Genomic DNA, 14,274 nt, shown 5'->3' on the forward strand with positions numbered 1-14,274 from the left:
TAGAATATAAGGGAAGAGACAATTCAAAGGACTGAGAACATTTCTTTATTGTAACTTACAAAAAATAAATACAACTGTCACTAATCTTCGTGAGCAATTACTCTAAAAATCTAAATTCTGTAGGATACTTAAAATTGTTATCTGGCTAGAGGAAAGACAAATCTGTAGTAGTTCGCACGAATACTCAAGTTTAGCGGCACCAGCTCATCTTTCTAATCAAGAAGACTAAGGTCGATGTGGAAGTAGACGTAAGGAAAGTAGTCTTGGTTGCTGAGTTGGAGTCCAGGGATCTCCACGGATGCCTGCAAAAGATGTCACATTAATGCATAAGCTCATCTCGTTTTATGTTTCTGTGTGAGGAAAGCTCTCTAGGCATTGACCACAATTTCTGCCTGCCACAGTCCACCCAAAACTCACGCACACAATCTCTTGTTAAACTTTCACATTTGTGAAGTGTAGATTTTTCTAATATTCCGGCAGGTACTGTTTGGGGGGAGTAGCTCCATGTGGAGAGGCTGACCTTACTGTAAAAGGCAGCTTTCTCTGGATGATATACCTACATCCAATATACTTGCAGCTGCAACTTCATCCAGATGCCTGAAGACGGAGTTCAGAACCTCTCGTAAACGTTTGGTGCATGACTTCTTATGAGGCTGGAGGAGAACCGCCTGGAAGTTCACTGGCAGTCCATACCTGTTGAGGCAGACCAAGTGTGTAAGGGCGTTACTGACAGTATGGGTGAAATGAACCTGACAGTAAATTCTAGTAAGGGTGAAAAACCGGCCAACACAGCTTAGGAGAAGAAAACTCAGTTGAGCAGAATGTCAAGGGTCAGGAGTGAGGCCAATTATTAGATCTTTCAGCACAGAAAAATCTGTAGAACACGCTCAACAGCTTCTGATGGTGACCATTTTTGACTCGAGAGCCAAGGGATCCCTTGGGTATGTGTGACTCAGGTGGTAAGGGTTCAAGTTGAAAGGAGGCCATCCAACTTAAATATTGTAACTCCAAAGCCTGTGTCTAAAATGCAGCTTAGCAGCTTTACTTTTCTCCACTGAAAGACCAGCACACACAGATCTGGTTTATCAAGATTGTTCATTCCTTTTGCCGAGTTTTGGGTGGACAGAAAGGATTTTATATGGACTCTGGATGCCAGAGTATATGTAAAAACCACTTGCTGGCAGCTTTTCCTATTGTGTTAATCTCAACAAAGTATTTACATTGGGACTTCCCTGGTGGTCCAGTGGATAAGAATCCGCCTGTCAATGGAGGGTACATGGATTCCATCCCTGGTCCAGGAACATCCCACATACCACAGAGCAGCCAAGGGGCTGTGCGCCACAACTGCTGAAGCCCGTGGGTCTAGAGCCCGTGCTCTGCAACTAGAGCAGCCCCTGCTCTCCACTGTTACAGCAAGCCTGCACACAGCAGCGAAGACCCAGTGCAGCCAAAAAGGTTTACACCGAGTACTATATAAGTATACATGCATTTTGTAATGGGTCAGTGTTTTAAAATATATATATATACTACCAGTGAGCAAATGCTTGGATAGTCAATATTTAATCACCCATGCTTCATGCCCGAGTCAGGCATGTGAAAGCTAGCCTTGAGATGCCCTTTTACTGCCTAACCTGTTAGTATGACTTTGTTTTTATTTCAGTCAAGGCCCATAAATTAGGCCCTGACTTTCCTGGTCCTCATTTCTGGCTATTAATGGTGCAAAGCATTCACTTAAGTCCTGAGGTCTCCTAGTGGGTCTACAGAAAAGTAAAATGAAAGGGCCATTTGTAATTGCCTCACTGTAACCAAGCAGAAGACCTAACTAGCCCCATCGCCTTAGGACACTGAGCGAGCGGGGCCCCACCGGAGCTGAGAGGTGAGGAGGGCCACAGGGGCCGCTGATGCTGGCAGGGAATGGCAGGAGCCCCTGAGCTAGATGGTGGGTGACAGGATGGCCCAGCAGACACCCTCATTCCTTCTTTGCTCACATCTCTTATCATCGAAGTTCCGGCTACCCAGAGGACAATGAGCAGAAGGTCATAGTGCTTCCTGGAGAGCCCTTGTCGCTTGAATGAGCGGTGGCTCTCACCCTGCCTTCCCTCCTGAGTCCCATCCGACTCCCAGTGCCCTGGATGGAGACCCCATTGCACACCCACGACCTCACCAGCACAATGTCCCTGCCCACCACAAGGAAGTCCAAGCACCAGACTTTAGAGTTCTCAAAGGGCGACAGTCACTGAACCAGAGCCCAAGGTAAACGTGTGTCTGGAGACAGCATTCCAGCTCACAGACACAGTAGCCAGACCATCACTCTGCCACCCTCTGACCGGTCACCCCACCACGTTCATCGCCAGGTTGCTCTGGGAGGCTGCTTGCCCTTCCCCTGAACCAAGAGGTCATCTGCTGAGCTCTGCTCCCCTGACCTGCCCTTGTTCACCATGCTACCCCTGCATCTGGTGAATAACAGACACCCCTTGCCAGACACTGGCCACAGGAATGCTCCTTGCTCCTCGCCCAGCCTCGACGCTCTGGGCCCCTTTCTCATCCCACTCCCCTTTTGGTTTCAGGGCTTCCGCCTTCTTCCCAGACCCTTCCAGTCCTCTCCCTGCTAGCTGTCCTTCCTGGTCAGCTCGAACACCTCCTCCATTCTGCTCAGAACAGGCCTTCCAGTTACAGGGAGTCAGCTCTCCCACTCCTTTCTCCTCCAGCTGCCCCCAGGCGACCCACTTCTGGACCACTTAGTACAGGAGCCTCTGTCCTCTCAAGGCCCCCCACCTGCGCCCTCTGTACTAAGAAGGTCTCAGTCACCACCCCTGCCTGCTCACATGCCACCATCATGCCCTTTTTAAAAATTCCCCAGCTCTCATCCCACCTATGAGAGCATCCAGGGTCCTATGTCACTGGAGCATCCTTCAGTCACTAGTTGCTCACGTCCAGTGGTCCCATTCCAGAAACACGTCAAGCGTTAACTGTCTGCTTCCTGACTCACCCATCTCTCCTTCCTCTGGCCTCTGACATTCCCATGGGCTTTCTCTGCCCCAACTCCTTAGAGGCTGGGCTCCCCTTTGGTGTACCCTCTAAATGACCCTCCATAGGTGAGCTCATCCAAACACATCAACCGTTATTGGTGATTCCCTAACATCCATTCTCCACCAAGTCCTCTCCCAAGATCCAGACTAATTAATTACCCAGCTACCTTGCTGGCTTCTCCAATCTCATCATGGTCCCACCACTCACCCAGGGCCCGTTTCCATTTTCATCTTGAGTGATTTAAGTGCCTGCCAATGAACCAGCACTTCCTCCACTGAGGGCTGGTCCACTTCTCTTTGATGAGATTTAGCCCACAAACATAGAGTGCCTACTCTCTGTCTGACTCCGGGGTGGGTGACAGGCAGAGAGGCAAGTCACCCCGGCCCTCCCCTCCAGCTCCCAGTGTAGGGAAAAAGGACAGAACCAACTCTGAGGAAAGACAGAGCAGCAAGGGCCAACTGAAGGCAAACGCCAATGCGGGGTCAGAGAACAAGATAACAGGTGAACTGTAGCCATCTGCTCTAATCAAGTTGCTCTAACATCTGTTTTCTTAGCTTATGCTTGCTCCATAAGATGGAATATGAAAAAATCATGAAAAAAGATTGAGTATCTCTATGCATAGTGATGAGACTATAAGCAGATGAAAAAAACAAGTTGCAGAACATCAAGTATAAATAAACCAACTTGGGAAAGAAGAGTCTTAAAACCATTAACTGGGATAGTCCATGGCTGGTGGAACTGACAGGAAATTACTTTCTACAGTACTTATTTCTGAACTTGAATTTTTTTTTTTTAACAGCAGTGATGTGTTGCAACTGTTCAGGAGAAATAAAAGTATAAGTTTTTAAAATGCCATACATTGATAGTTTTGAATAGAATTGTTTTTGCATATACTCCATTTTATTGAGCTTAAACATGATATGCGGGACCTCTGTGGAACATCTGGACCTCGCTCTTGAGCAAAATGGGCCTCCAGTAAGGATGGCAGGCTTTGCTGTGCTGAGCCTGAGGACCAATGATTTTCAAGGTGAGCAGGGACAGACTGGGGCCTGTTGATGGCTGGAACACTCTGGGTTATCTTGAGTCTGCCCTTCAGCCCCTTGTCACAATGCTTGCTGTGACAGAGGTCCGAGATATCTGAGAGAAGACGAGGAGCCACGTCAGACCTAGCTTGTGTTCGGACAAAACCACATTGGCAGCCACATGAAGGATGAGCTGGAGGCAGAGGACCAAGAAAGAGCCTTTGGTGACAGCTGGGAAGGAGATGGTGAAAGAGAGAGCGAGCGAGGGTCAAGGCAGGATGGAGGCTTGTCAGGGGTGCCGTGATGTGGAGGGAGGGGAAGGATGTAATGAGGGGAGGGAGGCATCCACGGGGGCCTTGAAGTTTGGGGAGGAACCTGAGGCCACTGGCAGATACGAGGATCAGGAGGAAAGGACTTGGAGGGAAGATGAGCCAGAAGTCCAGGGGAAGCCTCTGGGGAAATGAATAGCAGGGGGCACCTATGAAGCTGAGCAAGGAACAGATAGCAGGGCACTCCACCAGGCAGGTGTGGGATGGGGTCCTGAGGATGCCTTCGGTGTAGGCAGGGAAGGGGCCCAGCAAGACCACCCCAGAGGGGCCAAGGGGCCACTGGACCTGCAGGCCAGAGCAGGCCGAGCTTTGGGAATGGGGGTGCAGTCAGCTACATGCAGTGCTGCCAAGACCCCCCCCGCAATAGTTCAAGACACAGGAGATGTTCAAATGGGCTTCAATTTCCTGCTTGACTCCATTTTTGTAAACATTTTATCAAAATCATGCGTATCTGCAAATTTAAAAAAACAATCTCAAAAAGCCTGAAGGATGCTAGAAACACCAGCGAGTTAGCAGTGTTTCCTCTTGGTGTTAAAGTTACAGGTGATTTTTCTTCATTCTTTGTGCTTACCGGTAATTGCCAAGTTTTCCACAAAACAGTGAGCCTATTTTGCGTTTGTTAAAAAGGAGGTAAAGTAAGTTTTGTTGTTGTTGGTTCGTCTGGGTTTTATATTTTGTGCTGCTTTTAGGACTAGGCCTCAAAAGTCAAGGATGGAAACAGTGCTGGTGTTTCTTGCAGGAGCTACTGGGCCCTGGAGGGTGGCAGAGAGTGGGTGGGGGGAGCAAGATGCCAGCCTGGCAGGAAAGACACAGAGCACCGGAGAGCAGGGGCCTCCGGACTGAGGGACGGTTTGTTCGAGTCAGGAATCCCTAAGCCTGTTGCCAAGAGCCAAGAATTGCAGAAGAAGAGGGTAGGAGGGCCAGGGCATGTCCCAGAGGCTGGCAGGGTCGGGGGGTCGTAGTTAGAAGGAGGGTGGCAGAGGCCAGGTGGCCCCAGAGCATCACGTCCACACACCTGAGCACAGACTCCACGAACACTCTCAGCGCCTTGATGTGGATCCAGGCAATAAAGGCTTCGCTGAAGTTGACCTTGAGCCACCGCAGCAGTGGGCCCTGCAGAGGACAGGAGAGCGGTGACCCCTCCCAGCCACTCCGCCCAACGCCTGGCCAGCAGAGGGACGTGGGTTTTGGCAGAGCGAGCCCCGAGCCGAGAAGAAATGCCCAGCGGCCCGTAGAAGCAGCAGGTCGGTCAGACAAGGCCCAGGGCCAGGCACGGGTGCGTGTGCTCCAGGGGATGCCTGGTGCCGGGGTGGCTCGGTGGGCCAGCCCACCCGGCACACACACGGGGCCACCGCCGACTAAGCTGCAGGGGGCTGGGTAGCCCCTGACCCAGGGCTCTCCGCAGGCGCTAGCAGGCTTCTCCATCTAACACTGCGCTGCCAAGGAGTCCCCCTTCCGCCAGGTCCTGGCATCATCCACCAGCACCGCTTCCAGGGGTCTCCTCACGGCCCCACTTCACGTGGCCTCAGCCCCTCAGCCACAGCAGCTATCACTAATGCTGGCGTGGCCGTCCTCCACGGATGTCTGCAAAGGTCAGGGGTGGGTCCAGCCAGGGCACCCAGGGAAGACAGCTGAGATGCCCGAGCACCACCACCCCCCCGCCCCCAGCCAGGATGTGCCCCATCACCAGCTCCAGCCACCTCCAGCCAGAACCAAGGCACCCTGGCCAGCAAGCACCCATCACTGCTGGGGGAGGGGAGGGCAGCTCCCAAGAGGCCCTGCGGATCGGGAGGAAGCGTGATTCTGGGGGTCCTTGAATTTAAGACCTCGAAAGCCACAGTAGGTAACAGGAAAGGCGAGGATTTGTTTTCTCCCAAAGGTGCCTGCGCGTGCGGGCGAGGACCTGCGAGCCGGGGAACCCCAGGGCTCCCGGGGGGGGGTTGCTTACCTCACCCTCGCCCTCACTCTCTCTCTCTCTGTCGCTCTGCCCCGCAGCAGGCCTATCGGGGTTCCCTAGCGGGGTTACCTTAACCTTGTGGTCCGGGAAGGTGGATGATCCCTTTTTAAGAGCAACACAGGAAGTTTGCTAAGGGCACAGAAATGATTTATTAATCTTTCAGCAAACAGGCATCACAAACAGAAATCATTCTCACGGCTTGAAAAGCACATGCCTGGCGACTCAGGAATGCCGGCCCACCGCCTGGGTTGGACTGGAGGGAGTGATGATGCCCTTGGCTCCCTGGGGGTGGGATGGGATGGGGGGGGGGCGGTGGCAGAGGCATTAGAGACCCGGGATTCTGTATTCCAGGGGCAGAGTCCACAGCCCCTCCCTCAGCCTGGCCAGGAGCTTTCCCACATTGGCACTGACCAGCTCCACATGCAGGACTGTGTGGGCTCCGTCAGGGTGTCTCCCCCAAGGCCAGACCACAATTGCCTCCTTGGCAATCGGAGTGCACTTAGGCATGTTGCAGGCAGAAAATGAGTCAAGCATCCTTTAACATCTTCCTGTGCAAACAGGGGCAGAGCCCAGGAAAATCCCAGGCTGTACTCTCAAAGGGGGCTGAAACCCGGGACCCAGCCCGGCCCCTCCAGTTAACATGCTAATGACGGGGACGCAGGACGCTGGTCCCACCTCAAAGAAGGCTAAAGGCGGGAAGAGATTTTTAAGCTGGGGTAGAGCTGACCCCAGCTGACCCTGCTTGCGGGCGCACCGCAAGAGCGTCACAAGGAACTAAATGTTTCTCCTTGAGTGAGTCAGTGTGTGTCCTTCGGGGCTCCGGTTCTCCCTCCAGAGAGACTGGGCAGGGCTCCCCAGGGCAGCCAGAGGTGCAGAAGTCTACACCACGTGAGAAAGCGCCAGTGAGCAACCTGAGATGGAGGTGCAGGCGTCAGGTTCAGGTGTATCACTATGATCTCCAGGGGGTCTGTGCCAGCTTGGAGATGGGTGCCAAAGCCCCCGGACACCCGTGAAAGGTGCCACCATCAAGCCCCCTGCAGAGACGCCATGGGGGGCTGGGGCCAGGACTGAAGCAAGCACAAAGGCCTCAGCTAGAGAGAGGGCTCGAACGTCCTTGGGTTATTTTGGTTTCGGGTGAGCTGGGGTAAAGGACGACACCCTTTGGACCTCGGCTCCTGCTGGTGATCATCCTTTCCACCGGTGAGTGGCGTCTGAGACAAGGGGCTTAGGGCTCCAGCTCAGTCCTTAGCCTCAGGAAGGGGCGCCAAGCCCTGGAGCCTTGGCTGGAGCCCGATAGATTACAGATGTAAGAAGTGTGCGTTCCCTTGTATGTGTTCGTGCCTTTCTCCTCGAGGAGTGTGTGTGCGAAGTCGCTTCAGTTGTGTCTGACTCTGTGCGACCCTATGTACGGTAGCCCCCCCAGGCTCCCCCCAGTCCACGGGATTCTCCAGGCAAGAATACTGGGGCAGGCAGCTATGCCCGCCTCCAGGGGAGAGGGGCTGAAACCCCCAACAGGTACTTCTATGTCATCAGTCTCCATTTCCTCCTCAAAGAAGGATGGCTTGATCCGGCGGGCACCGGGGGGCCCCATTCTGGGGGGCTCTGAGCCCGGCTCTCACTTGGAGGCCGTGTGTCTGCTGTCCTTCCTCAAAGGTCACTGACCAGTCAGGTGGCACAGGCAGAAGTCCCAGCCTGAGGCCGCAGGAGGCCCTGAGCGAACACACAGCCCACGGGAGGCACTCGCCCGTCACCCAGACACATACGCAGCCTCATGTTTACACACTGGACCTCCCCCTCCTCCCTGCTCTCAACACTAGAGGCCGAACTGGAAGCTTCTCCGAGGACCCTCACTGCTGGGGCCGGTGGGGGAGGGGACCTGAAAACATCCCACGGGGCTCAGGCTCGCTCTGAGCCGGGGGTGGCCGTGTCCCGGATGCGCCCATTTTACAGCCACAGCCGCACTGCTCACCCGTAAACACTGAAAACCTATTTTTCGGGGGAGGAGCCAAGATGGCGGAGGAATAGGAGGGGGAGACCACTTTCTCCCCTACAAATTCATCGAAAGAACATTTGAACGCTGAGCAAATTTCACAAAACAACTTCTGATCGCTAGCACAGGACATCAGGCGCCCAGAAAAGCAGCCCATTGTCTTCAAAGGGAGGTAGGACAAAATATAAAAGATAAAAAGGGAGTCAAAAAAAGGGAGTCAAAAGAGCTACGGACGGAGACCCGTCCTGGGAAGGGAGTCTTAATAGAGGAAGTTTCCAATCACCAGGAAACCCTCGCACTGGCGGGACTGGGGGAAGTTTTCGGCATTCTAACTGGGAGGAAAAATTAAACAAGGCCCACAGATTACGTGCCTAAAAGCAACTCCCAGCAGAAAAGTAACCCAGACGCCCGCACCCGCCAGCAACAAGTGGGGGCGGAACGGAGAGGAGCGGGCGGCATTGCTTAGGGTAAGGACCGGCCCGAAGACCCTGAGAGCAATCGGAGGGAGCTTTTTCAAACTGTGGGATAGCAAGGGTCAAATTAACCGGCCCGAACACACTGCCGGCGGTTCGCAAAACGAAGGGACTGAGAAACTCCAGAGAAGAGCCGGCCCATCCCCGCTGGAGGTAGGAGGCAGGGGGTAGGGGGAAAGGGCAAACTCAGCCCCTGAGAAGCCACCCCCTCCCACACTGCAAACAGGCCCGCGGTTCCTATCTAAAGACTTCCTGAGACCCGACTGGCGGCGCGCGCTGGGGCCGCGGAGGGAAAAAGTGCGCCGTAACCGGGGGGATTGCGCCCAAGCCTCTGGCTGCCTGAGCCACTCGCCGCGGGGGGAAAAGGCGCGCTGCACAAGGGGAGAGTACGCCCAAGCCTCTGGCTGCCTGGGCTGCTCGACGCAGAGGGAAAAGGCGCGACGCACCCGGGGAGAGTGCGCCCAAGCCTCTGGCTGCCTGAACCACTCAGGCCGGGGAAGGCACAAAACGCAGGGGCAACCGAATCCGCGCTTTTGTGGAGTACCCGAAAACTGGAACCGCACTCAACGCAGGGCCCGCTCCATATAGAGCAGCCGGGAGCCTGAGCAGTGTAGACGGGGAAAGCACAGACACCCGTGAGCGGGGCAAACCCAGTGTGGCCGGAACACGGTGAGCGCTATCCACACAGAGCGGTATCCGTCTGCAGCGCCCCGCCCTCCCCGTAGCAGGACTGAACTGAACTAGAGAACCTAAATAAGAGATCACCTCCGCCCGCCTGTGTCAGAGCGGAAATTAGACACCAAAGAGACGGCAAACAGAAGCCAAATAAAGGGAACCGCTTCAGAAAGGACCGGTGCAACAGATTAAAATCCCAGAAGGTAACACCAACTACACCGGAAGGGGCCTATAGATACCGAGAAGTGTAAGCTGGAAAGAGGAGCTATCTGAAATTGAACTGAACTACACTGACCGCAACAACTCCAGAGAAATTCCTAGATATATATGTATATATATTTTTTAATTAAAAAAAAATTTTTTTTCTTTACTTTTTAAAAATTTTTTATTTTTTCTCTTTTATTTTCTTTTAAAATTCCCTGTTACTCCCCCATTACTCCTCAACTTTCATTTTCATATATTTTTACGATTTTTTTAATTAGGGAAAAAATTTTTTTTTCTTTTCTCTCCTATTTCTTTTTAAAGTCCTCTAATACTCCTCTATTATTCCTTAATTTTCATTTTCATTTCACTATAACCTTGCCCAAAAAAGAGAGAGAGAGAGAGAGAAACCCTATTTTTAAACCAAACTTCATATACATTTCTAAATTTCTTGTGTGTTTTTGTTTTTGTTTTTAAATATTTTATTTCAAAGAGTCTAACCTCTACACTAGATTTTTAATCTTTGTTTTTCAGTATGTGATATAAATTTTGGACATTTAAGAATCCAGTATTCAGTTCCCATTTCTATTCAGGAGTGTGGTGATTACTCTCCCACTTTTGACTCTCTGTTTTCTACCTCAGGACACCTCTATTTCCTCCTTTCCCCTTCTCTTCCCAGTCCAATTCTGTGAATCTTTGTGGGTGTCTGGGCTACGGAAAGCACTTTGGGAACAGATAACTGCATAGATCTGTCTCTCTCCTCTTGAGTCCCCTTTTTCTCCTCCTGCTCACCTCTATCTCCTTCCTCCCTCTCCTATTCTTCATGTAACTCTGTGAACCTCTCTGGTTGTCTCTCATGGTGGAGAATCTTTTCACCATTAACCTAGAAGTTTTATTATCAGTGCTGTATAGTTGGAGAAGTCTTGAGACTATTGGAAGAATAAAACTGAAATCCAGAGGCAGGAGACTTAAGCCCAAAACCTGAGAAAACCAGAAAACTCCTGACTACACGGAACATTAAGGAATAAGAGACCATCCAAAAGCCTCCATACCTACACCAAAACCAGCCACCACCCAAGAGCCAATAAGCTCCAGTACAAGACATACCACGCAAATTCTTTAGCAACGCAGGAACATAGACCTGAGTGTCAACATACAGGCTGTCCACAGTCACACCTAACACACAGACCCATCGCAAAACTCATTACTGGACACTCCATTGCACTCCAGAGAGAAGAAATCCAATTCCACGCTCCAGAACGCTGACACAAGCTTCCCTAACCAGGAAACCTTGACAAACCAATCGTCCAACCCCACCCACTGGGTGAAACCTCCACAATAAAAAGGAACCACAGACCACAAGAATACAGAAAGCCCACTCCAGACACAGCAATCTAAACAAGATGAAAAGGCAGAGAAATACCCAACAGGTAAAGGAACATGAAAAAAGCCCACCAAGTCACACAAAAGAGGAGGAAATAGGGAATCTACCTGAAAAAGAATTTAGAATAATGATGATAAAAATGATCCAAAATCTTGAAAACAAAAGAGTTACAAATAAATAGCCTGGAGACAAAGATTGAGAAGATGCAAGAAATGTTTAACAAGGACCTAGAAGAAATTTTAAAAAAGTCAATTAAAAATTAATAATGAAATAAATGAGATCAAAAACACTCTGGAGGGAACCATGAGTAGAATAACAGAGACAGAAGATAGGATAAGTGAGTTAGAAGATAAAATGGTGGAAATAAATGAAGCAGAGAGGAAAAAAGAAAAAAGAATCAAAAGAAATGAGGACAACCTCAGGGACCTCTGGGACAATGTGAAACGTCCCAACATTCGAATCATAGGAGTCCCAGAAGAAGACAAAAAGAAAGGCCATGAGAAGTTACTCGAGGAGATAATAGCTGAAAACTTCCCTAAAATGGGGAAGGAAATAGCCACCCAAGTCCAAGAAACCCAGAGAGTCCCAAACAGGATAAACCCAAGGCGAAACACCCCAAGACACATATTAATCAAATTAACAAAGATCAAACACAAAGAACAAATATTAAAAGCAGCAAGGGAGAAACAACAAATAACACACAAAGGGATTCCCATAAGGATAACAGCTGATCTATCAATAGAAACCCTTCAGGCCAGAAGGGAATGGCAGGACATACTTAAAGTAATGAAAGAGAATAACCTACAACCTAGATTACTCTACTCAGCAAGGATCTCATTCAGATATGAAGGAGAACTCAAAAGCTTTACAGACAAGCAAAAGCTGAGAGAATTCAGCACCACCAAACCGGCTCTTCAACAAATACTAAAGGATCTTCTCTAGACAGGAAACACAGAAAGGTGGTATAAACGTGAACCCCAAATAACAAAATAAATGGCAACGGGACCATACCTATCAATAATTACCTTAAATGTAAATGGGTTGAATGCCCCAACCAAAATCAAAGGCTGGCTGAATGGATACAAAAGCAAGACCCCTATATACGCTGTCTACAAGAGACCCACCTCAAAGCAAGGGACACATACAGACTAAAAGTGAAGGGCTGGAAAAAAATATTCCACGCAAACGGAGACCAAAAGAGAGCAGGAGTCGCAATACTCATATCAGATAAAATAAACTTTCAAATAAAGGCTGTGAAAAGAGACAGAGATGGACACTACATAATGCTCAAAGGATCAATCCAAGAAGAAGATATAACAATTATAAATATATATGCACCCAACATAGGAGCACCGCAATATGTAAGGCAAGCACTAACGAGTATGAAAGAGGAAATTAATAGTAACACAATAATATTAGCAGACTTTAATACCCCACTCAAAACTATGGATAGATCAACTAAACAGAAAATGAACAAGGAAACACAAACTTTAAAGGACACAATGGACCAGCTAGACCTAATTGACATCTATAGGACGTTTCACCCCAAAACAATCAACTTCACCTTTTTCTCAAGTGCACACGGAACCTTCTCCAGAATAGATCACATCCTGGGCCATAAATCTAGTCTTGGTAAATTCAAAAAAATTGAAATCATTCCAGTCATCTTTTCTGACCACAGTGCAGTAAGATTAGATCTCAATTACAGGAAAAAAATTATTAAAAATTCAAACATATGGAGGCTAAACAACACGCTTCTGAATAACCAACAAATCATAGAAGAAATCAAAAAAGAAATCAAAATATGCATAGAAATGAATGAAAATGAAAACACAACAACCCAAAACCTATGGGACACTGTAAAAGCAGTGCTAAGGGGAAGATTCATAGCATTACAGGCCTACCTCAAGAAACAAGAAAAAAGTCAAATAAATAACCTAACTCTACAGCTAAAGCAACTAGAGAAGAAAGAAATGAAGAACCCCAGGGTTAGTAGAAGGAAGGAAATCTTAAAAATTAGGGCAAAAATAAATGCAAAAGAAACTAAAGAGACATAGCAAAAATCAACAAAGCTAAAAGCTAGTTTTTTGAAAAAATAAACAAAATTGACAAACCATTAGCAAGACTCATTAAGAAACAAAGGGAGAAGAACCAAATTAACAAAATTAAAAGCAAAAATGGAGAGATCACAACAGACAACACTGAAATACAAAGGATCATAAGAGACTACTACCAGCAGCTCTATGCCAATAAAATGGACAACTTGGAAGAAATGGACAAGTTCTTAGAGAAGTATAACTTTCCAAAACTGAACCAGGAAGAAATAGAAGATATTAACAAACCCATCACAAGCAAGGGAATCGAAACTGTAATCAGAAATCTTCCAGCAAACAAAAGCCCAGGACCAGATGGCTTCACAGCTGAATTCTACCAAAAATTTAGAGAAGAGCTAACACCTATCTTACTCAAACTCTTCCAGAAAATTACAGAAGAAGGTAAACTTCCAAACTCATTCTATGAGGCCATCATCACCCTAATTCCGAAACCAGACAAAGATGCCACAATAAAAGAAAACTACAGGCCAATATCACTGACGAACATAGATGCAAAAACCCTTAACAAAATTCTAGCAAACGGAATCCAACAACATATTAAAAAAATCATACATCATGACCAAGTGGGCTTTATCCCAGGAATGCAAGGATTCTTTAATATCCACAAATCAATCAATGTAATACACCACATTAACAAATTGAAAGATAAAAACCATATGATTATCTCAATAGATGCAGAAAAAGCCTTTGACAAAATTCAACATCCATTTATGATTAAAACTCTCCAGAAAGCAGGAATAGAAGGAACATACTTCAACATAATAAAAGCTATATATGACAAACCCACAGCAAGCATCACCCTCAATGGTGAAAAATTAAAAGCATTTCCCCTGAAATCAGGAACAAGACAAGGGTGCCCACTCTCACCACTCCTATTCAACATAGTTTTGGAAGTGTTGGCCACAGCAATCAGGGCAGAAAAAGAAGTAAAAGGAATCCAGATAGGAAAAGAAGAAGTGAAACTCTCTCTGTTTGCAGATGACATGATCCTCTACATAGAAAACCCTAAAGACTCTACCAGAAAATTACTAGAGCTAATCAACGAATACAGTAAAGTTGCAGGATATAAAATTAACACACAGAAATCTCTTGCATTCCT

General features: G+C 48.5%; 1 protein-coding gene across 6 annotated transcripts in view; it reads right to left on the reverse strand.

Annotated features, from left to right (window-relative positions):
* Positions 1-22: 22 nt before the first annotated feature.
* ATP6V1C2 (ATPase H+ transporting V1 subunit C2) overlaps positions 23-14,274 on the reverse strand; it is a 93,208-nt gene continuing 78,956 nt past the window's right edge. For 4 of the 6 annotated variants that reach the window (XM_070451676.1, XM_020883181.2, XM_020883179.2 and 1 more), the window contains 4 exons: positions 6,330-6,467; positions 5,397-5,494; positions 561-693; positions 23-302 (listed from right to left, as the gene is read on the reverse strand). In XM_070451676.1, coding sequence (XP_070307777.1) covers positions 213-302; positions 561-693; positions 5,397-5,494; positions 6,330-6,467 — 459 coding nt within the window. In that variant the 3' untranslated portion in view covers positions 23-212. The remainder of the gene's footprint in view (positions 303-560; positions 694-5,396; positions 5,495-6,329; positions 6,468-14,274) is intronic. The other 2 variants (XM_070451692.1, XM_070451684.1) reach the window with 1 other exon arrangement.

This window comes from Odocoileus virginianus, chromosome 2 (assembly GCF_023699985.2).
Source record: "Odocoileus virginianus isolate 20LAN1187 ecotype Illinois chromosome 2, Ovbor_1.2, whole genome shotgun sequence".
NCBI classification, from domain to species: Eukaryota; Metazoa; Chordata; class Mammalia; order Artiodactyla; family Cervidae; genus Odocoileus; species Odocoileus virginianus.